General features: G+C 56.6%; 1 protein-coding gene across 4 annotated transcripts in view; it reads left to right on the plus strand.

The window, feature by feature from the left end:
- ZFPM1 (zinc finger protein, FOG family member 1) overlaps positions 1-23,798 on the plus strand; it is a 73,380-nt gene that overhangs the window by 15,183 nt on the left and 34,399 nt on the right. For all 4 annotated transcript variants that reach the window (XM_080643913.1, XM_080643911.1, XM_080643914.1 and 1 more), the window contains exons 2-3: positions 14,287-14,415; positions 16,821-16,946. In XM_080643913.1, the coding sequence (XP_080500039.1) occupies positions 14,301-14,415; positions 16,821-16,946 (241 nt within the window). In that variant the 5' untranslated portion in view covers positions 14,287-14,300. The remainder of the gene's footprint in view (positions 1-14,286; positions 14,416-16,820; positions 16,947-23,798) is intronic.

The raw sequence follows: 23,798 nt of genomic DNA on the forward strand, positions 1-23,798 counted from the left end.
TTGGGGCATTCTTGTGTTCAAAGTCACTTTGCACCCCACGGGATATCTTGTCAGCAAGATTGGGCCCAGGTAGGCCCAGCCAGAGCCCCCACCCCCACCCCCACCCCAGCTCCCATGGCACCAGCAGGGTTCGGTGACCCAAAAAACAGCCACAGGCGTGGGTGTTTTCAAAAATGCGTAAGTGGAAAATAGCAGAGGGGTGAGAAAGGAACGAATTTGGGCTGAGATCTAAGGGGAGGAAACAGGGAGGGGGCCATCGGGCCAGTACCAGACTGCCACTGTATGACCTCAGCTGAGCCCCTCACCTCTCTGGGCCTAAGATGGGGTGATGGTGCCTCCCAGGGGTAGGGAGGGTGAGGGTCACAGGGATTCAGTGCATGAGAGTGGAAGGACAGTCTGGGCAGCTTCACTTGGGAGGGGTCTCCTAACACCTGCCTGGAAATCTCTCCAAGGGGAGTCCCCATTCTGCAAGCATCTCTGTCTTCCCCAGGACAGTGCCAGGCATACAGTAGGTGCTCAATAAGTTATCCCTCAACTGATTTCTAAATCTATTTCCATCCTGGCCCCTCCCAGGAGAATAAAGCAAAACCAAGGGGAAAAGGAAACGGGAAGAAAAAGTTAATGCCTGCAAGAGAATGTGTTATAGACAGAACCCTAAAGTGCAGGAGCTGGGGTTCTTACACAGTGGCATCAAGGTCCCTGTCCCCGAGGCAAGATTGGGGCTCACTCCTTCAGGGTCTGGCTGTCTGGGAACTGGGACATACAGGCTGACCTCTAACTTGTAATGAGTATCTATTGTGGGGGGGAGGGGGTGGGGACCTGAACCAGGGACCCTGGTGACCTTCACAGGTGGGGCCTCAGTCCCTGCCTTCATGGAAACCAAGGTTGATGCGGAGGTAGAGAAGAAAAAAATCCCTAACAATGGAGGGATCCCCTGTAGCTGGAGGCTGGTGGTCAAGGAAGGCAAGGGGGCCACAGTGAAGCAGACTTTAAGCAGAGACATTGGGATGGTGGTGGTGTGTGGGGAAGAATGTTCCTGGCAGAGGGAACAACAGAGGCGAAGCTCTGAGCAGGGAATGAGATATCATGGTGAGAGAAGTGCCAGGCCCCTGCCGTGCATTGACCAGCACAGTCAGGGCCCAGTTCAAATGCCAGCACCACCCCAGTATGCCGCCTAGCCCTGGCTCTAGGACAGTCACATGGCCTGGGAGCCCAGGATGTGAGCTGGGATAGAGGAACTGTGCATGAGGCTCCCCCTTTCCTCCTCCTCTTCCTCCCTCTCAAGCACCAGACTTTTCCTCTCCACTTACTCTGTCCTGGCCCAATGGGTTCTGGGAATCCAGACACAAGCCAATGTTTGACAAGTCAGAGGGTTTGGCTCAAAGCTGTAATGTCCAGGCCCCAAGGTGACTGTCATCACCGTGGCTCTCATTCACCCTAGAGGGGTCAATGTTGACAGTTTTGGAGCCACAGGGCCTGGATGCAAATCCCAGCCCTCCATTCACTGGGTCCCCTTAAGCCAGTCCCTGAAACCCCTACGCCTCAGGTGGGGCCCTCCAAGGTGGTGAGGAGCCCATTAGGGGCTACACGGACTGCTTTGCGCAGGCCTGGGGCTCAATCCAGTCTCACTGGGTATTCCTGGGCTGCAGGGCTTGGAGATGGTTGCCAAGGAACTCTTAGACCCTTCTTCGGGAGCCTAGCAGGGCCAAACTGTGACCAGCAGCAGAGCTTTGCCCAGGGCCATTCATGGGATGGGCCAACTGGTCTGGCCTGCCTTCTGGACTCTCCATGACCCCTCAGCATCCCCATCCCATCCATGGCTGCAGGGCCAGACCCCAGCAAGCCCTGGCCTTAGTCTCTACATCTGGCAGATGGCCTGAGGCAGCATGGTGGTGGGGAAGCCCATATCACTGCAGAGGGCTATGCACCTGGGTAGGGATCTGTGTCTCTGAATCCCTGAGGAAAGGAACAGACATTTAATGGAGCATCTGCTGTGTGCTCCTTGACACTAGGTAGGTGACAGATTTTTTTTTTATTGTAGCAAAATATACATAAAATTTATCATTATAACTATTTTAAATATACAATTCAGTGGCATTAAATACATTCAGAAGGTTGTGCAACAATTGGCACTATCCATTTCCAGAAAATTACCATCATCCCAACAAATACTGTCACCATTGAACAGTAAGTCCCCACCCCCCTCAAACTCCCACAGCCTCCATTCTACTCTCGGTGTATGAATTTTTTAAAATATATTTTTATTGATTTAAGAGAGGAAAGAAGAGGGAGAGGATATGGAAACACCAATGATGAGAGAGAATCATTGATTGGCTGCCTCCTGCACGCCCCACACTGGGGATGGAGCCCGCAACCCGGGCATGTGCCCTGACAGAGAATTGAACCATGACCTCCTGGTTTATAGATCGATGCTCAACCACTGAGCCATTCCAGCCGGGCTCTGTGTATGAATTTGAGGCTGATGTTTTAGCCCCTAGTTAGTTGAGGTAACAGGCTCAGTGTGGACAAGGGCCCTGTCCTGCAGGATTTGAGGGCAGGCGTCTTCCACCCCAGATTCCTGGATGCTGTGGCTCTGGACCCCATGGGGATGAGGGCCGCCCTGAGCCAAGAGGTACAGTTTCAGGCCCTGCAGAGTCTCCAGCTCCTCGCGGGCCTGGGAAGGTGCCTGGGTTTCCCCATCTCTGCAGTGGGAGCAGAGTAGATTTGCTGCTTGAGACCTGGCCAAACCCACCGGGGGAAAAGGCCAGCCCAGAGGATCAGCTTCTTCTTTCCTCCCTGGACACTAGAGTCTTCCAGGTTTGGGTGTGTGTCCAGAGCATCAGGACAGCCTGGGGGGTATGGGTGCAGGACCCCACCTCCTAGAAGAGGAGGTGAATGGGCCTAGAGTTCCCACATCTCCTGGGGCCATAGATCTTTGGTAAACTGATGATGACAGGCCCTTCTCACACAGTGCAGGACCTAGTGTAGTAGTGCCTGAGGGTCGGGTGCCCCGGAGGTGAGAGGAGAAATCTGGAGCTGAGGAAGGCTCAGCACCTGCCAATTCCCCTCGGGGTGTCCTGCCCCGCCTATCAGATGGCAGGGCCCTGTCACTCTGGAGCCCTGTCCTCTTCCAAGAAACAGTCTGCCTCCATCCATCTGACGTGGGGGCCACCGGGCGATGGCTCCATTAGCTGCAGCCCCGCTCCCATCTATCAGCCTTATCGGCCCATCGGGAGAGAGAATCTCTTTGGAGCCCGTGGTGCTTTATTCTCTCGGCACTATTTCCCTGTCTTCTCCCCAGGCTGCTTCCTGCTTGCCACTCTATGCTGTGGCCTTGGCTGCTTCTGCCATGGCCCATGGCCTTGACCACCACTCTCACCCCATGCCGTGTCCTCTCCCCTTCACCTCCCCATCAGTCACATGCCGGGGTCTTTGCCACACGGCCCCAAGTGAGTTCTCCAGGGCCCACGAGTGGCCTGGCCCCTCCCCACCCAGCCCAGGCCACGTGGTCTGCACCCCCTCCCCTGGGAGTATTAGTAATCTGTCCTCGGAGTGAAACAATCTCGTGTAATCTATCAGTGGCTATCAGGCCCATCAGAGGGCGGGGAGTGGCCAGGCCCAGAGATGGCGCCAACCTCCAGCGTTGATAAAGTTTCTGAGCTGAGCGGAGATGAATGTTGAGTAAGTGCAGGCCGCGCGATAGGATGTGGACTTGGCAGGCCCGCAGCTCCGGCTGAAACCAATCTCTCCCCTATCAGCCAGGCTGGGCTTTCTCAGGCCCCGCTCTTTCTTCCCGCCTCCTCCGCCTCCCCTTTCTCTGCCTTGCCCCGCCCGGCCCCTGCCCCTGAGGACAGGGGTGGGAGGCGAGGGGGGAGGGTGGTGAACCTGCCTGATGGCCCTGGCCCTAGAGAGGGGGCAGGCTTGGGGCAGGATAGGGTCCTGATAGAGGCCAAGGGGGTGGCACCCAGCTACCTGGGTGGCTGGCTGTAGGTGGTGGCCATCCACAGCAGCTGACCTCCCTTCAGTACAGAGCCTGAAGTCTTTGCTTAGCTTCTCGGTTGCTGAGAATAAACCTCCAGCCAGCTGCCTAGTGCTCTAGCCCCACTGCTTCTCCACCTCCACCATCCTCAGCGGCAGAGCTAGAACCCACCAACTCTTTCCGCTTCTGGGGCTTTGCATTGACAGTTCCCCGTCTGGAGTGGTCTTCCTTATCACAGTTGCAGCTTTAATATCGCCTCCTCCTACGAGAATCCCTTGCTCCACACCCACTTGCTATTTTCTATGCTATACTGTCTTAGCTGTTCATGGTATCTGCGATGCCACAGTGTGTCCCCCCCCCCCCCCCAGCCTAATGTACACACACACACACACACACACACACACACACACACACACACACCATCTGAACCTGTTTGCTCAGGTTGACCTAGCAAGTGCAGGCTCTCAGGAACCTGGTAGAAGGAGTTATATACTCTTAGGAATAACTCACATCTGGGGAATCTTCACCTCCTGCAAAGCCCTTTCCCATCCACTCCTTATTGCAGCACTACAAGGTCAGTGTGTCAGTACCCGATTGCCAGGTGTGTAGATCAAGGCCTGGGCAGGCTCCCTAAGCTCAGAGCCATATGCCCCAGAACGTGGCCCAGCTTAATTCCGCCTTGCCCTGAATAGCTGTGTGGGCAGATAGCCCAAGACCCGCGATGAGGCCAGGTGGGGGCTAGTGTAGGGCTCCCTGACTCAGTTTCCCCATCTGTAGAGAGGAACCAGTTTCCCCACAGGCCAGTATTGAAGAGGTCCTGGCAGAGCTTCATAAACTGTCAAAGGCTGTGCACTTATGTCCCAGCTCCTGGAGGGAGGGGCCCTGGGTGCCAGTCATTGTACACCCTTGCTCTCCCTGCACCACGGTTGGGGAGGTAGGTGAGCACCCCCATAGAGTGGAGAGAGGCATGCTGGCCCTGGCCACACAGCAAGTAGCTGGTAGAGCCTGGGCTCTGGTCTCAGGGAACAGAGAGTTGGAAGGGGAGGTGGCACACCCCAAGATTCAGGCTCAGCCCCTCGTCATCCACCCACACATGGGCTTAGACCCCAAGGCTCCCCTCTGGGGCCAAACAAGATTCCCCAAGTCCCCTCACTCCTCTACCCCAGACTTCTGTGGGAGCCCGGCAGGCTCCCAGCCATACCGGCTCTGAGCCAGGCCATCTGTGAGCAGTCTGTTTCCCAACTCCAAACCCATCACAGTTACCAGTATTCATTAAGCTCCTACTATGTGCCCAGTGCTGTTGCAGAGCTGGGATACTGGCATGGGCTGAGATTCGGCTCTGGCACTGAAAGAGATGGGAAGCCATGGGGGCTGCTGAGCAGAGGAGGGCGGGTCAAGGTGTGGAGGGTTCCAGGTGAGTACAGTGGAAGACATGGGTATAGACAACCACCCACAAGAGAAAGTGACCTTAGCATCTGTGCTGACAGCCCTGGGAAGAAGGAGCTGGGAAGCTGACCACAGTTGGCCAGGAAGTTGAGGCCTAAGGAGGAGAGGGTAGCCACAGGGCAAGGGGGCCCTGAGGCCTGGGAGGAGGTCCTCCTGTCCCAGAAGCTGCACAGGTGGACAGTGGGTCTCATTTTGGGGCCTGGAGCTGTTCTTGGTTACAGCAGCCCCCAGGCATAATGGGGACACAGGGACAAGACATCCACATGAGTGTGGTTGCTGGCCTTTACCTGTCACCCACCCACCTTCTGCTGAGAGGAAGGTTTATTTTGTCCTTGGCATCTAGGCCTCCTCCACACCCTTCCAGTGGGGTCTGGTGGTAGCCAGCCCGGCTGCCAGGACTGTGATTGAGAGGGTCTGGGGAGAAGGGACCTGGGAGAAAGGAGAGAGAAGCTGGGACAAAGAACATTCAAGTGCAAGAAGGGAGGGCAAAGGCATGGGCCTGGCTGGGTTTAGGGCCAAGTGAGAGGCTCTGGGTGGCTGGGAGTGTGGGAGAGTTGACAAGGAAAGGTGCTAGTGTCTTTGCATGAGACTGGGCCACAGGGGGCCCTGGGTTTTATTTGGGCACATATGACTGTCCCTCCCAACTTTTAATAAACACACTGTTAAACGCTGAGTAACACTCTATTGTATGTGAATTATATCTCCATAAGATCTTTTTAATTTGTTAGCAGCTGGAGTAGGTCCCAGTGGCTCTTGTCCATGAGAGCATGGTTCTGTGTTCCGAGAGAACGTGGGGCCCCTGCTTGGCACGCCCCAGGCACTACAAGTTTGTGCTTGATGCTAAGGGCATCTCTTTGCCCTCAGATGGCCCAGGGTGTGTTGCTTATGACAGCCACCCTCCTCCAGCGTGGCTTACTGGGACAGTCTCAGTCACCAGCACTTTCAGGCGTGGCCTGGGTGCCTGCTGAGCTATGAGGCTTACAGCCTGGCAGGTATACACAGCAGATGTGATGGGCACACCAAGACCTGAGAGGCGCAGGGCCAGGGACCCAGATCTGTACCTCTGGAGGAAGAGTATGAGTTCTCTGTCACAGGGTACATTCAATCAGTGCCTGGCTGACCCTTGGTGGAGAAGTAGAGAATCAAGCTGCTCAGTCCCCATGTCTCCTCTGCCCCAGGCCCACTTGTGCAGTCCAGGTAGGGGTGGGGGGCAGGCCCAGTGAGGGAGAGCGTCTGGGCCCAAGTCCCCAGAACAGGCAGAGGTTCAGATGCTTGATCTTCTCAGAGGAACAGGCTGCCGGCTCAAATAAGCCAAGATTATCTTGCCAACATCCTCTTTGTGGTCACCCTAGCTGTCATTGGGACTGATCCTGGGTTGATGAGAGCCACTGGCAGGCCACAGCAGGGGCCTGTGGGCCCTCCTAGTTTGTACCTATTGAGGCTCCAGAGACCCCTCTGCACTCTACTGGGACCTTCTGTGTCACCAACAGCACCCTTATCCTCATGGCCATTGGTGCAGTCCTTGAACACCCCATTAGGGTGACTGGGGCAGTGCCTTCCTTGAAGTTGGTTACAGGTGGGTCACCCTTCATCCTCCCTCTGGGCACTTCAGGGCCAGCAGGGATCATTAGCTGACCAGCTCTCCCACCCCCCACTCTCATGAAAATTACACAAATGACTTGCAAATAAATGTGAGGCTCCAGGGACACACAGACTGTGGGAGGAAGAGTTAATTGAGTGGTAAGAAGGCCTTAACCTGGCAGAGACGGGGCAAGAGAGTGTCCTGGCAGAGGGACAGCATAGGCCGAGGCGCTGTGGGTGGAGAGCCAGAGCAGTGGAAGGGGTTTGGTTGTCATTCTGGGAGTGAGGGTGGAGCAGGAAAGAGCTCGGGCCCAGAAGAGGCACCTGCTCTGCTGATGGACTAGACCCCAAACTGGCAGTGGTGAGGAGAGAAGCAGGCAGTTCAGGCCATATTGAGGGGAATGGGGTGGGCAGGAGATGGACCCACTGAGATGACCAGGCTCTATATGATATCTGTGGCAGTTCTCAGCCTCCTGGTGGGAAGTGGGCATGAGAGAACCCACCGAGAGGGATGCTCAGTGCCAGGGCCTGGCTGGGTGTCCAAGAGGCTCTCCCAGAGCTCCAGCCTCCTCCTGTGGGTGCCTGTACCCCTCAAGAGGGCCCCCACCCCTCTGCTGCTGTGATCTCCAATGAGCCAATGGTCCAGAAACCTGCCTCTGTTCATGTTAAAGAAACTGTTGAAGAACTTCTGATTAAGTGATCCTTTTTTATCAGAGGCCCTACTGGGCATGCCCCTGTCCCCCTGGATAGCACAAGCTGTCCTCATCAGACCCTGGACTGTCTGGGGCCTCTCCACTCTAGGGATACCCTGTCTTCACCAAAGCCCCATATACTGGGCTCCCTCCTGCTTCTCCAGGCTTGGTCCTGACTCTGCCTTGTCCCTACCCAGCACTCACCTCTTCTAACCTGCTTCTCTCCGTCCACCTGGGCCTGGAAAGCAACTCAGCTGCTTGTCAGAAATGTGCATAAGTATGAGGCACTTGGTCATATGGGCCTTGGACAGTGAGTGGAGACTGCAGGTTGTAGGGTGCAGCTAACAGGCGGGTGCTTGCCCAGGGCAACCAGCTGCCCCTGCACTCTGTGCCTTGGTTTCCTGTCTGTCAAACACTAGCTGGACTAAAGCCCTCCTGTCTGGGAAGGGGTTTAATAGCATCCAGTCGTGCTGGCCAGGACCCAGGAAGGGGAGCGTCACCAGAGGTCATGCTGCCTCCTGATGAGAGGTCAGGGTTCAGACCCAGCTCTGTCTGCTGAGCCCCCAGAATGACAGGGTCCCTGTCACCCTGAGCCCCCTAGAGTATGGCTCCCTCAGTGAAAGCAGGGCTGTCCCTACCACCTGTCTGTCCCTGCCATGGCCTGAGCTGCCCGCGGCCCAGCGGTGGGAAAGTCTGAATCTGTTGCTATTTTCTCTCTGTTATCAGGGCCTTATCTGGCCACTGTGCCACCCAGAGGCCAGGGTTTCTCTCCTGGCAGCACTGAGCCCCACCTGTCCACTGGCTGCCCAGAGCCAGCAAGACAGGAGGCCAGGCCTTCTGCCAGTCTTCTGCCTGTACTGCCCTCCCTAGCCCCCAGCCCCTCAGCACCCCAGCCCTTGACACCTCCATCTCCACCTCTAGAGGGCCCGGTGGCACTTCCATGGAGAGCTGAAATAATAACAGTTGTAATAATAACCACAAGTCTGTGCTCAGCACCTACTGGCACCATCTTGCCTGAACCCTGACCCCAGCCCATGACAGGAGGTTACTGTCATTCCAGGCTTTCAGCGAGGAAACCAGACTCAGTGAGGCATGGCCTGCACAAGGTCACCAGCCTCAACGTCCTGCTGTTCCTTCTGCCTGGAATGCTTTTCCTTGGCCCCATTAGCAGGCAACCTCTTTTTGTCCCCTTCTAGGTCACCACTCATTTGTTGCCTCCTCCCAGAAGCCTTCCCTGACTGGCACCTCCACCTCTTCTTTGTGGCAAAGGCCACACTTGCATTTTTCATGTTTCTTTCTTAGGGGAACATCTTAGTTGCTGCAGGGTCTCCAATGCCGGTGGGGTCTGGCACTTGGTGGACTCAGGAAAGGATGGGTGAATGAAAAAGTGAGTGAAGAACTGAGCTAGTGAATTGATGAGTGAGTGAATGAAAGAACAAGGATTAAAAATGAGCCATCAGATCCCAGGCTCTGCCTGGTGACCCTCTCCCAGCTCTGAATTTCCCCAGGCAGCCCAGGATATTGGTGAGAGAGGAGCGGGGCACATAACCCTGCAGTGTCCACCTGCCCCCCAAGCCAGGGAGCCTGCATTTAAAATCCCACTCGGACACAGGAAGGGGGTGCCTGGCAGATGCCTGTCCTTGTTTCCTCCCCTGTAAGTTGGGACTACAGAGGACGTTCCCAGAGAGGCATAAATGGCCCATGCAGTGGGCAGGCATAAGGGCAAGATCCAATGCAGGTGGGGGCTCACTGGGCCTTTGCCCTGGTTCTTTCACATTGCCAATGGCCTGGTCGGGGGATGGTCAGAGTTGCCCCCATTCAACAAGGTGCATTCTGTGGCAGTGGGGTGGGGGGTTGGGCAGCCAGTGCTTCAAGCCATCTCCAGCAGCACCCACCTGGAAGGTCGACCTGGGGGGTGAAGTCTGGAGGGATTTCATTCCCTCCTCGGCTACCAGCTCTTGCTTTCTTCAAGGCAGTTATTCAGAAGGACCCCTCAGTTGTCTTGCTATCAAAGCCAGGAGTTCGTTAATCATTACTGCTCCGGGAATTGGAAGGAGTTGGGATCATCCCACTGCACAGAGGCTGTCTCTGTAATTCAGTTTTAAAGCATGAAAAAAGGGAGTTGATGAAATTCCACTATCAGTGCTGAGCCAATATGCAAAATATCTCACCCCCAATCAAATAGCTATTATGTTTTCATTCCATTTCGGCATCAGCTTAATGAGCAGGAGACTGATCGGAGCGCTGGTGTCTGCTCACCGTGATAACCAAGGGTCTCCGGGCAGCGGGGGCCATGCCCAGGGCTGCCCTGGCTGGCCGTGACCACTGTCATCACCCACGTACACCCCCCAAACAGGTGCTCGGCCTTGGGCATCGGCCTCTGGACCCCACCAGGCAATGGGGTCAGCCTTGTCCTCACTCTAGGTCATTTGCGGGTTGAGGAGAGGTGTGAGGCCGCACCTGCACAGAGAAGGGCCTTGGTCTGAGCTGGTATCTGGAAGGGTGGCTTATTGGAAAAGACTCCTGCCCCACCTGCCCCCCACCACTGCTTCCTCGCCCAGGCCCATGAGCAGGTCAGTTCACCTTGCTGGACCTCAGTTTACTCATCTGCAAAGTGGGAGTGACTCAGGTTTCCATCTTGGGAGGTGTTGGGAAGTGCATTTGCCCATCATGACTGTCATAATAGCCCTGCCTCCCCCTCCACCTGGTCCTGTCAACCTTTCCACTGTCCTCTCCGACCACTCCTCCCTGTACGGTAGAAGTGTACCCTCCTCCCCCGACACACGGTCCCCATCATCGCTATACCCCTGGCTACAGGGGGTTGGAGGGGTACAAAGGACATTTACAAAATGCTGAGCACATGGTAGTGCTTAATCATAGCGCATCCCCCCACCATTTCCTGGGCCCTGCTGGGAGGTAGGTGGTAGTAGCTAATGATGATGACAGTTGATGTTTGGGGTAGGCTCAAATACAGGTGTCACCACATTTCATCCTGTAAGGTAGGAGCTGTGTGATTACTGAGCACAGAAAGCTAGAGTTCCTTGTCTGAGGTCACATAGCAAGGACACTTCCCGCCTGGCTCAGCTGTTAGGGTCTCTGGGCAGAGAGGGTCCCAAAGGGGCTGGGCAGGCTCTGTCCTAGCCCAGGGCACCCAGGGAAGTATCACATCTCAACAATCACCCTTGCCAGCTGAGAAACCTTCCTCCTGAGCCCCAGGTGGAAACAGGTGTCATGGGCTTAAGCGGGGACAACGTGGCATGCTCTCTGTGCGCCCAGGCGAGTGTGGGGTGGAATTCGCAGAGCTGGTTGTGGGCTTGTAGCGATTTGCTGGTTGGCAGTTGTCTCCTGCATTATCAGAGCTGTGTTAATTGTGCTGGAACTGAATTAGCAGCATTAGAATAAATTGCCTCTTTCTTCACGCTCATTGTCACGCCTTTGTGCAGAGCGGATGCAGAGCGGATGCCTTTGTTCTCCAGTAAATGGACCCAACAGGAGCTCAGGGCCTCCCTGGGTGGCTGAGGCCCACCTGGGTGCGGCACCAAGAGTAGGGGACATTCCGGGGCCTGACAGGTATGAGGAGGGGAGTGTCAGCCCCACCCCAATGCTCTGGTCCCTGCCTTTTCTGAAAGCAGGTAGCTTCTTACCCATTCTCCAGAACAGGCAGCTGAGGCCTTGAAATCCCATGGCCCATTCAACAGGAGGGGCCAGAGCCCTGAGGCAACCTCTCCAGCTCTGAATGAGCTACAGAAGGCACCAGGGCTTCTAGAAAAGGGCCAGCAAATGGGCTGACCTCAGGACTGTGTGCTGACCACGGTGATGGGCAGTGCCCACTCAGGGCCGACTCCATGGGAGAGGGATCAGAAGCTGGCCTCCACTGCATCCAGTGCTTCCCTACCAAGGTGCGTGCTGAGGGAGGTTACTGCGGGTCAGGCCTCCCACCTGTCCCAGGGGCACAAGTCCGACCGGTCTGGGGTGTGCCCAGCCCAACACAGAGCCTGCTTGTGTGGGCGCATTGACGAGAGCACAGAGGCTTAGCCTGGGGCTGGTTCTGTGTGGTCTGAGTAATTATAGCTCTGAGGTGTCCTGGGGAGGCTAGAGCTAAGTCCAGAGGACTACAGTAGGGAAATGACCCTGCTGCCCTGTGTGGACCCTCTGTGTGTGCCTCAGGGTTAGGATCTACTTCCCCTCAGTCCCCCCACTCCCCACCCCTGTCTCTAGGCTAAGAGGAGGTCAGCCCTACTCTCCTCTTAGCCTTGACTCCCCACTCCTCCTTCCTATATCATATCGAGGCCTGTCCGGATTCCAGGCCTTTGCACAAGCCGCTTCCTTTGCCCTCAGCTGTCAGCCTCGCACCAACGTCAACCCCTGAGATCTGCTGGTAGCATCTGTCTTTCTCATTTGACTCCCTCCCTCACAGCACATTTATCATTTTCTGTTGTTTCGGTTTGGGGCCTGTCTATTGTTTGACTATCTCCCCCGCCGGCCTGGAAATTCCCGCAGAATCCAGAGGTCCCAGCACCTCTGCTTTCTAGAACAGTGTCTGCCCTCAGATGTCCATGGAAGTTAGGAAAGGCATCTGCCCCACCAGGAACAACTCGGTTTTCACTACTGTAGCGGGCCATCATCCACCTGTGGTCAGAGAGGTGCCCTGAAATGCAAAGAGAAAACCAGCTTTGCACCTCCCTGCTCCGTGTAAATTGCTAGGTTTTGAAAGTAAGCCTGGGAACTCGGCCACCACATTCTATCATAGCCTCATGGCTCTCCCTGTCCTGCTGCCTTGAGCCAGTTTCTGTGGCCGTGTTGGATGCTGGCTGGTTGCACAGTGTGACTTGATGGGCAGGCATCTGAAGCATCAGCAGGCCCCACCTCCCTCCATCAGCTAACTACCCACCTTCTTTCACCCCCTGGAAAACCCTGGCAAAGCTGGAAAGTAAGGGCACCAAGGAGGACACGAGTGATTCGGTGAGAAGCCCCTAAAGCTGGACAAATTTTAGTCCCTCTCTGTGTTTTTCTGGGGAGAAAACACTGGATTTGATCAGATTCCCAGAGGGGTCATAACATACAAAAGATCAGGAACCACCAGCCACTGAGGTGTGAATCCCAAGCAAGTCTCCCTCTACTGCTGCTTGCCTGCCTCTGGGGACGGGAGCTCGATGGCCCCTGAGAAGTGGCCATTCCATTCTTTCCCGCTCAGATCTCCTTCTAGTGCTTTCCATTCCTGTCAAAACAAGCCCCATTCTTCTCCATCAGGAACCTCTGACATGTGAATTTGCAGATGTTGCCACAGCTTCTTGCTCATTTTCCTCAGCAACTGGAGGGTCTGGATGCTTCAGGCTCAATACCCTGGGTCCAGAAGCTCCCGTTCCCTGCCCCCCATTCCATAGCTGGGGTTTGAGTCAGTATCCTCCCCCACACCACACCTGGATGATGAGTGTCATCTCCCTGGTGACTGGTGGGTGGGGCAGGGCAGGTGGCTGCAGAGGAAGAGCTTGGGGAGGTACAGTAAGTCCTCACTTAATGTCATTTATAGGTTCTGTGACTCTAAGTTACTTGAGGTGTAACGAACCAAATTTGCCCTAGGCTAGGAGATATAACTGGAGTTAGGTTCCTACAGTATCTCATCCATGTTATTCAAGGACCTGCTGTAATTGGGGCAGAGACGGCCTCACTCCGGTACCTGTCCTGGGGCCCAGGCTGAGACAGGGATAGAAGGGGCTTAGGCAATCTGGTGAGCAGGAGGAGGAGGGGCACCTGTTCACCACTGTTCTCTCTGCCCACCGTACGGCACCATCTGCCTGACCTCGGAGCAGAGGTTGCCAACCTGGCCTGCACTCAGGGGCACTAGCGAGTCCAGCTTTGACACCATCCCAGGGCTGGTCTGGGGTCAGGTCACCTGGACTCCCATCTGCTTCTCACCTGTAATGTGGGCTCCATGGGGCTCCCCTTGTAAGAGCCTCTGGGAAGGGTGGGGATTGGAATTAGGGGGCCCTAGCCTCCAGAGGTTGACACCCGTGTGTTCACCTGTGCCCCATCGGCTATTTATTTCTGGAATCGGCTTCTCTGAAACCTCTTGTGTGCTGGATGCTGGGGCTCACCCTCAAGAAGCTCCCAGACCTGGACCCTGAGTGTGGGCTGCTTCCTGGAGGAGGGGTCTGGGTCAGAGGGAACAGCTATGCCAGGCCCAGGAGATGTTTACCCACAGGAGCTGTGGGTGCACACTGGGGCTCTGCAAATCCCTCAAGAGCATACCTGTGGGACGAGGAAGGGCCACGGCGATCAGGTAGCCTCCAAGAGCTCCCTAAGCCACAAGAGTCCCCATAGTTGCTACCAGGATTTGGAGCAGAGGGGAGAGTCTGGGACGATCGTCCTGACAAGAGCAGTTCACTGGGCCAGTAGAGGCTGTAGGGCAGGTGAGATTTAACGGGAAGGCCAGTGACCCCTAGGTGCAGGGGTTGGGCTCATGTGGTTAAGGTTCACACATCAAGTCACACTGATGGCTGCCCCCTCATGGCCTCTGACTCCATGGAGTGGCCAGGGCATACCATGAGGGAGCAGAGCCTCACCATTTCCCTTGGGCTGTGTCTGCAGGTTCCCTCGGAGACATGGAGGCTGGAGAGGAGGCTCAGGCCGCAGACACCGGCCTCCCAGAGCCGGAGGCTGCAGCACCTGAGCCTGAGGCCAAGGAGGAGCCCAAGCCCGTGAGTCCTTCCAGTCCAGGTGAGTCGGGCAATGGGTATGGCAGGCTGGGGTCTGGCACTCTGAGCCACCCCACACCTTTTCACATTCTGGCCTGTGGCTTCATGAGAGCCAGTCCCTCTGGGTTTCCACACCTGTGAAGTAGCATTGAATTTGGTGTATCTGTGGGCTAACCGTGCCTGATACAGCGAGGAGAAGCCAGGGTGACTCCCAGCCAAGGGCTTGATCCCAGGGGCTGGAGGGAACTGGGGGTAACCCATTTTATAGATGAGAGAATGAGGCCCCGAGAGGTTAATGAGTTGCTCAGGGTTGCACAGCCTACGCACCTGATCAAGGATCAGACCCCCAAGTCTGGATTCACATTGATTCCCGCTGTCTCCCCACCTGCTCTCCACCCCACCCCAGGCACCAGAATCTCTTCTTGGGACCTCCTGGTGGCAGTTTCCCCAGTGGAGGGTGGGACTCATTTCTCAAGCTGAGAATAAGTTTTGGAAGGAGAGGCAGCTCTCCACCCAGGGGTGAATTAACCTGACACCAGGAGGCTGGCTCAGGATAGCTGTGCCCCCAGACATCCCCAAGACCCCTAGGAGAAGGGGCCTCACTGAGCAGAGGTGTTGGGGGAGGTCAGCACCTGACCTGTTTTCTAGAAGAAACAGACTGGAAGGCTAGTAGTGGGAGGACGAGGGGGCGGGGCTCTGCCTGGGCCATCTGCTGTGAGCCCCAGCTCCCTCTCCTCTGCCTCCCTGGATCCTCCCCCATGGCCCTGGGGGTGATTTTACTCCCATTCCCGTTTCATACCACGAATGCACACCTAGGCTGAGTTACCCCCAGGCCATATTCTGATGGAGGAAACAGCCACAAACTGGCCCATTTGGGAGAGGGGTAAGTGGGTGGGCATGACTGGAGTGAAGGAGAGATGGGGGAAGCGGGGAGGCAACATTGAACAGAGATGTAGAGTAGACAGCAGGAGAGCTCTGCAGGGGAGGAAGGGGCGGCCAGAAGCCGAGGAGGGGCAGGAGGCGGGCAGATATCCCAGACAGACCTTTGTCTCTGACAGGGAGATTCCTTCTCACTGTGGACCCTCCGACCCCCAGCATTTCCCAGTCTCAGAGCATCGGGGTCACCACAAGCTCAGGAGCCCAGCAAGCCTGGTCCTCTGAGACCTACTGGCCCCTGTTTCCCTTTCCCCAGTAGCAGGCCCATTGGAGTCACCAGGGCTATGCAGTGAGAGGAGGAGGGGCCAGCGGGACTTGAGCCTAGGGCTGGGGCTCCCATCACCCTCAGCTCACTGGGGACTGTGAGGCCATGTGAAGGGATCAGGAGCCTGGCCTCTGGTACCAATTCTGATTCATTATTGTTATCTCTGCCACCATCATCATCATCTCACATTGCTTGATGGAACACCAGCCTTCCCTCCCACTGGTCCCCAGCCCATGCACCTGTCCTTCCTGAGCCTGTTTCTGAATCTATAACTGGGCGTGAACCCCTTGGGGTGGCTGATGGGGCTGAGGGAGTGTGTGAGGGGCCCCTTTTCACCATCACGATTACTATTAGCTGATGTGCACTAATGGGAGGCCTCGCAGGGCCTTGATCTGCCAAAGGGCAAGTGGCTGGTTACTTATGGACTTTGACCCGGTGGCTTTCCTAGGGTGCTGGGCCCCTTATCTGATCTGGGAGCTGGGGCTGCACGGGGGCGGGGTGGGGAAGGAGCTGGAAAAAACAGCCGGGGTTGCACCTGGCACAGGCCATGGTGATAACTCGGTGATGGGCGAGATAAGGCAGCAGGAGCAATATCTGCCTCTCGGGCGGGCCCAGCCGGGCTCCCTCTCAGTGGCTGGAGCTCAAATGCCAGCCACGTTGATTTATAGCCAAAAATAATAGGACTTTTATACTGTGTGATTGATTTATTTGATGTTAATCATGGCCCTTATCTCGGGTATTAATAATCTGCTGGGCGCGTGACGTCACCAAGGGGGGGTGCTTTTATGGGAGCTCATCGATTGGGGGCTGAGGTAGTTATCAGGCCAGCAGGGAAGGCAAATATGCCCTTTGGGCTGGAATTGGGTGCAGGGCCTGCTGGAGAGGCCCCCAGCTGCCCGTGGAGGAGACAGGGAAGGCGGAGCCCACATGTGTGCCCCTGGCCTGGGCGTGCCCAGTAGGGCATCCTGCACTCTAATTATTAACAGCAGCTGGAATAGCAATTATTATTGCTACAATTAATGAAGGGAATGAGGGGTTTTAAAGGCCAAGGGGGAAAACTGAGGTGCCTGATCCTCCCCAATTAGAGCAAGTCTAGGGGTGGGTGACCTTAGGCACATGCTTACCTGGGCCTTGGTGTCCTTCCTGGCCACCAAGGATGGGTCAAGAGGTCAAGCAACTTGGTACCCAGAGCTTGGTGGAGCCTGATGGTGTTTTCCTCTCTGCAGAAGCTAATCCCCTGCCCCCACCACCAACACCGCACCCCACATCCCCTGAAGGCTCCAAGGAGATGGAGGGGCAGGAGCCAGAGACGAGTCTGGAGGAGGAGGCCAGCAGCTCGTGGAGCGGGCCAGGTAACCATGCCTGCGGTCATGTCCAGCAGCATTGGGTGGCCCCAGGCCCAGCCTTCTGGGAGTCCTGGAGCTGAGCACTCTGACGGCTCATGTGGGACAGGCCTGGCCTGCTGGTTGGAGAGGTTGGTGGCAACCCACCAGGCCCAGGCCTGTTCCAAAGTCCAGCCTGCCTGTGGGGCCAGTAGTATCGCTGGAGGCCAGCACCAAGCTGTACTGATGCTCAGAGCTGAATCCCAGGCCTGGCAGACCAAAGTGGATTCCTAGGAGGGGAAAGAGGAGCAGGTGATGAAGGCAGGGAAAGATATCCCAGGAGGCGGAAACAGCCAGGGCGGGGAGGGGGGCAGGGCATGTGGAGGGCCTTACACCTGGGCTGGGGATTTAGAACTGTACAGGTGCTCAGGCCTGTGCAGGGTAGCCTGCCCCCACCCTGCCCCAGAGGTGGCTGCGGGCACCTGGGAGGTGGGAGGTAGCTGCAAACTGCCTGGTCCTGGACCACAGGGAATGTCTTTGAGGGTGGTTTTGGGCCGCCAATCACACGTCCTCCAATTTGCAGCTGAAATTCTGACCTTGGAAGTCCCACCAAATGTGTTCTTTCTGGCTCCCCCTCCCCCAAGTTCCACTCATTTGTGAAGAAAAGGAAGAATGTCAGTTGTCTCCATGGTTCTTTGGTTCAGGGACACGGGGTAACGTGTGGGAGGACTTGGCAGGGCTGCATCTCCAGGCACAGGTAAGCTTGCCATGGAGGGCTGTTAGTGGGAGCTGGGGAGGAGGAGGCAGGGTGTGGTCCTTGGTGACTGGAAGGATAGAAGGGAGACTACTCATGCCAGGCACATGCGTGATGCAGCAAGCATTTATGGAACACCTGTTATGTGCCAGAATCTGTGAGCACAGTCTTCAGGGAGCATGCACACACACAGGCATAATAATACAAGTGAGGTTCATGATCGACCAGTGGGAAGAAGGTACGTGGTGAGGGCCTCACCTTGATGGGGGGTCAGGGAAGTCTTCGCCGGAGCAGAGGGGCACCGAGTGACCAAGGGGATTGTCCAAGGTCACCAGCTGTGAAGTGGCAGAGCTGGGTTTGGACCTACCAACTGGCTCCAGAGTTGGCTATGGGTTTGTGAGCTCCAGCTTGAGTGATCACCCAGGCGGTCCTGTCCACCCTGAGGGGTAATATCATCATCCCATTTCACATAGAAACATAAGCCCCTAGAGATCAGAACCTGACCCCAGGCCAGGGCTGGAGTACCCCAGGAGCTTCCTACACTATTTGCATCCTTGGGGGCCAGGGTACTCCCTATCAGTTCCCACAGATATGAAATGGGCAGCGATGGACTGATAAGTGGCCACTGGCCAACCGCCGCGGTGGCTGCCCCCTATCAGACCCCAAGCAGGCCACACTTATCGCCCGCCCAGGGAAGCCAGAGAGGCCCAGTGGGCTCTTATCTCACAGGGGCCACCCGTGCCAGCAATGGGGCGGCAGGGCTTCATCGGGGCCCAGCTGGGTTGGTGTCCCCGAGGGCACTGCCCAGCAGTGACCGCCTGCAGGGTAGGGTGCAGCCAGTGCCTGGCCACTTTCATTGGCAAGTCCCGGCGCTCTTTGCACGTTTAAGGCCCTCTCTCCTGTTCTCTGTCCCTCTGAGCCCCTCTGCCTGTCATGTGTGAACATCTCTCTCTCCCTGTCTCTCTCTCTCTCTCCCTATTTTTTTATCCCTGGCCTGCAGCTAATCCCCAGGCCCCATGTGTGAGGAAAAATATAGCCCCTATCCTCACCAGCAGCTCATGAGGCAGGCTTGGGGGCACCACCCATCTATCCCCTCGGGGATGGGGGTGGCAGCTTGGCCTTGGGCCAGTGCCTGGGCCCAAGCCTCAGTTTCCCATCTGGCCTGCATGAGGTTGGGAGCTGGCCACCTCACAGGGCCCAGAGTTCGGCAAACATTCTGCAGCCCATTCTGGCTGCCCCCTCTCACCTTTCTGGCTGCCATCTGCTGGTCAGGACCCAGGTGGCAGCAGCCCAAGAGAGAGGCCGGGCCTCAGTGTCCCTCTCTGCAGCTGAACGGTGGGTGCAGCGCAGTTGCCCTGCCTCCAGTGGTCAGGGCCCAAGCAGACGGCCAAAAGAGCCCCCAGGAGGCACCCACATGGTGCTGGGCAGAAGGGAAGCCTCTCCTCCCAGGAGGCCCTCCACACACACTGCATATACAGTGAGGTCCTGGATGTGCAAGGGCTCTGTAAGCCCTGGAGTGCAGGTCCCGGGGCCTGCTCGTGACCATCCCTACTCTCCCACCCCATCGTCTCCAGGCTCCATTAGTGCCCTACCCTAGCTTCCTCCTACCACTGGCTGAGACCTGGTGACTCCAGAGCTCCAAAGGCAGACTGGGGAGATGTTCAGGGTGTTTGTTTTCCTTTTCTAAAGGTCTGAACTGTGTCAGCTGCTGGTGGCTTGGTTCTCAGGTGTTACTGCTTCAAGTGGGACCCTCAAGCTGTCCTGAGAGCAGGAGCACAGGCCCCAAGTCAGCCTGCCTGGCCTGGGTCCAACTTTGCTGTGAGCACAGTCTTCAGGGAGCATGCACACACATGCAGGTCGCTTGTCCTCTCTGGACCTCAGTTTCCTCATGTGGCCAACAGAGCTGAGGAGAGTGCCGGCCCCTTGAGGGAGCTGTGGAGAGCGCCATGCCTGGTGTAGTGAGCACTTCATCTCGGCTTGACCCTGAGGGCTGTTATCTTGCCCCTGCTGCCTGGGTTCCTCTGGGACTGGGGGTATAGGCAGTTCTACAGGGAGAAGCCACGATCCAGCACAACCCGAACTCCACTCCTGGGGCCAGCCAAGCTGTGCACCGTGCAGCAGGGAGAAGCCCCTTTCACTCCCCTGTGGGTGGTGTTCGTCTTGGCCCCACAGATGCCATTGCCCACCCCTCACCCAAGACGCCCCCACTGCACCAGAGCCAGATCTGCTGTCTATCAGAGCCCAGGTCCAGGCTGGGTGTGAGGCCCAGCTCTGCAGTGACATTGCAGTGTGGTCTCTAGGATGTCACCTCCTCCTCCGAGCCCCCTGGATGCGTGAGGGCCAGGGCAGAGGTGCGCCGAGTGAATGCTGGAGGAATGGTAGCTGTGCCAGAGATGTTCACGTCAAGCAGCACCAACTATGAGCAGTCCTGGGGAGTGTGTGACCCTGAAGGGCCTAACAGGGCAGGAGGTCTGAGAGCGTGGGAGGGGAGGGTGCCATGCAAAGGCTCAGGACCAAAGCCCAGCAAGGAGGCCCTAGGGTAGTGGTCGGCAAACCGCGGCTCGTGAGCCACATGCGGCTCTTTGGCCCCTTGAGTGTGGCTCTTCCACAAAATACCACGGCTGGGCGAGTCTATTTGGAAGAAGTGGCATTAGAAGAAGTTTAAGTTTAAAAAATTTGGCTCTCAAAAGAAATTTCAATCGTTGTACTGTTGATATTTGGCTCTGTTGACTAATGAGTTTGCCGACCACTGGCCTAGGGCCTGAGGAGAGGAGGAAGAATGGGGAGGGACCAGTGGGTAGGGTCAGGTCCCAAAGGAGAAGAGGTGGGGATGGGAGCTGAGCCTTCAGCCCAGCTCAAAGGGAAGGGGGCAGGCAACAGGAAGAGGGAGAGCTCAGGAGTTTTATCTTTGAAATGACCTTGTTTGCTTGAGGGGCTGACTGTTTAAAATTCTGATATGCAAATAGCTACAAGCTAAAATCTATAATCCCCAAATCCTGTCTGGAAGGGCAGCTGCCACTGCCTTTGCTCCGCTGGCCCAGCGCTCTCTGTTCCTCAGGAGATGGCTCCATGGCTCCATCCACCCCATGTCCCTCTTTGTGTCCTGTGCCAACACCTCCCACTACCCTCGTTCCCCTCCACCTCTCCACTTAACGTCGGGAAAAAGCAGGTCAGACAGATAAGCACCCTCATTAGGACTGAGAGCCCTGAGGCTCCCATCTGTGTAGGGGTCCTGGGCCTGACACCCACCTCATGGTTCTGTCCAAGCTTCTGACTAATGGCAGTCAGCATGGCCTGGGCCTGCCTGGCAGATCACGAGGAGACTGATGAAGGGAGCAGCTGCAGTGTTTGGGGTCCCCTCCCCTTGGTAGTCCTCTAGGGTCCCTTCCCACCGAGTAGCCCCTCGGCCAGCAGTGGGAGGGTGACTTGCCCCCCTGGGGTGGCCAGAGAAGGCTTCACTCCTCTCACCTCCCACCCTCCCTTCCCTCCCACCCTCTCTGCCCAGCACAGAGGGGACTCCAAAGAGCACAGTCTCTGTCTAGCTCTCTGGCCGCCTGTTTGGAGGCAGGGTGATCCAGATGCCCTGGATGCTGAGCGTAGGGCTGATCACCGTGAGTGCTGTACTCACTGGGGAGCAGGAGGGGAACCAGGAGGCCTCTAGGGCTCCCCCTCAACCCGGGGACATCAAGTGACCATGAGGATAGCCCAGGCTTCACAGGCTTAGGAAGGAAGGCGGTGGCCAGGGACACATTTAGTGGTCAGGGCACCCAGCCTGTGGCCTGCCTGTGTGATCAGGCCCCAGGAGCAGGGTCCCTTTCACCCATAAGGTCCCAGGGCCTGGAATTCTTTCCTGGTGACCACTGTTTATAAAATAAAGCCAATTGGGCAGAGCCTTGGGAGGGTGGGAACCAGGATACAAGGTGAGAGGACCACTGACAGGTAAGAGGCCTGTGGGCAGTGGGCAGCCTCCTGTGCAAGACTGATTGCTGGACCACAGCCTGGCTTTATCACGAGGGCACAGGCTGGCACTGGGTAGGAAGAGGTTGAGCTAGAGCAGGAAGCGAGGGGGCGCAGAGCTGGGGACCACCTGCCACCACCTTTCACTCATCGACACTTGGCAGCAACCTGCCCTGAGCCCCAGACTGGGTAGCAAACAATCCCCACAAGGGCCATAGTCTGTCGCCCCTGACTCCAGGGGTGAGTTGGTTCTGCTCCCCCAAAATCCAGGGCTTTTGGTGGGGGAGTGGGCTGGGGTTCCCTAGAGCTGAGACTGAGGTGGACTTTCCTGGGCCTCAAAACCCCTGTCTGGGGCAGCCCAGTTTCAAGAGAGAGGGGCATGGAGCGGGGATGAGGACCCACACCAGCCAAGAGAAGGAATATGGAGCACAGCATGGCTGCGTGTGTGCTCAGGACCTGGTGAGAACCACTTTACAATTAGGGAAACTGAGGCCTGGCAAGATGCAGTGGCATGGCCAAGGTCATCCAGCTCACAGTGGGCAGGGAGCTGGCATCTGAGAGGCTGCGCCTGTTTGGTAGGAAGTATCTCTAGGCTTCGTTTCAGTGCCCTGCCTCCACCCCTACATCCCTGGCTGTGTGATCAGGGCCCCAGGAGTGAGGTCCCCTTTACCCATCAATTCTCAGGACCTGGAGCTCTTTCCTGGTGACCACTGTTTAAAAAATAAACCCAATGGCCCTAACATCAGTGTCACCTTCTTTGTCCCCAGCTCCATCCCCAGCCCTGGAGGGAATGATGGGTAGGCTGGCCATGTTCCCACAACACTGCAGGTCAGCAGAGGGAACAGCCAGGTGGTCAGTGCCAGGTCAGCACCTTACCCCTAACCCCAAGCCAAGGCCTAAAGGACAAATTGGAGTGGGGCGAGTGTTCAAGTGAGGAGCTAGCATGAACAGGTCCTGAGGTTTGAAGTGTGGGTGTGGCTCAGGCATTAGAGGCTGGAGTGGGGGTGTGGAGAGGTAGGATGGGGCATGCATGGGCTCAATGCCATGGACTGTGGGGAGACACCTCCATTTTCTTGGCTATAAAATGGGAGGCTGCAGGGTTTTAAGTGGGTCATTTGGTCAGCTGCCATATGGTGAATAGGTTGGGAAGCGGCTGCTGTGAGGGGCTGGAGGAGGCATCTGTCAGCCATTTCCTGCTGGGGGGCAGGGGGATTGGAGCCTGGTTTCCCCCACCCGCAGGGACACAGGGGGCCTGCTGGAAGCTGGGAAACCTCGCCCTGGAGGGTGAGCGAGGGCGTAGGGCCGACTATCTGGGCCGCACTCGGCTGACTAATCTTGTTGCCTGGAGTTTCTATGCAAACCTCAAGGTTTGTTATCGGGCAGTGGGCGGGCAGGCGGCTGAGGCAGGACAGCCTGTCCTGATGGACAGCCCAGGAGATGGGCCGATACTGCCCGCCATAAGTCCCCTCCCGTCAGCTCGGCATGTGTGGGTGGGAAAAATCATTTCAGCTATTTTGCTTTATCACCGGGCCTGGCATTGCAGCCTGATAGGCCTATTTGTCTTAGATTAACAGATAGGGGAGGGCCATGGAGGGGGATGATGGCTGATGTCAGGGGTCAAGCTGGAGTCAGCTCCAGAGACCAGATTCAGCGGCTGGGTTTTTCTGGATATCCCAGGGAAGGGGGTGCATACCAGGTGCCCCAGAGGCACATGTTCCTTAGGATCACCCAGCAGGCTCTACATAGCCCTGACCTCCCACTTCATAGCTGAGCAAATTGAGACTCAGGGAAATGGAGCGAAATCCTGGGGAGCAGTCTGTGTGTCCCCACAGTTGGCCATCCTTTCTTCCCGGTGTTTCCTGAGCACCTACAGGGCCAGGCACGCTGCAGGTGCCAGCAGAGTCCATCAAACAGGAGCAGCATGGGATCTACAACACAGGAGTGGGCAAGAGAAGGGAAGGCGGTAGTTTGTTCATTCAATAAACACTTGTGTATTAAGCTCTTGCTTGGTGCTGACAGAGTCCAGGGGCCCAGGGAGCTGATGTTCTAGTCAGGGAGACAGAGACTAAATAATAAGGACGTAAAAAGGTCATGTGTTCAAGGGGGTGAGGCTCTGGAATAAAAGAAAGAAGGGGAGCAATTCTGAATTGGGTAGCCAGAGTAGGTGTTGC

Source organism: Plecotus auritus (assembly GCF_963455305.1).
Source record: "Plecotus auritus genome assembly, chromosome: 10".
Lineage (NCBI taxonomy): Eukaryota > Metazoa > Chordata > Mammalia > Chiroptera > Vespertilionidae > Plecotus > Plecotus auritus.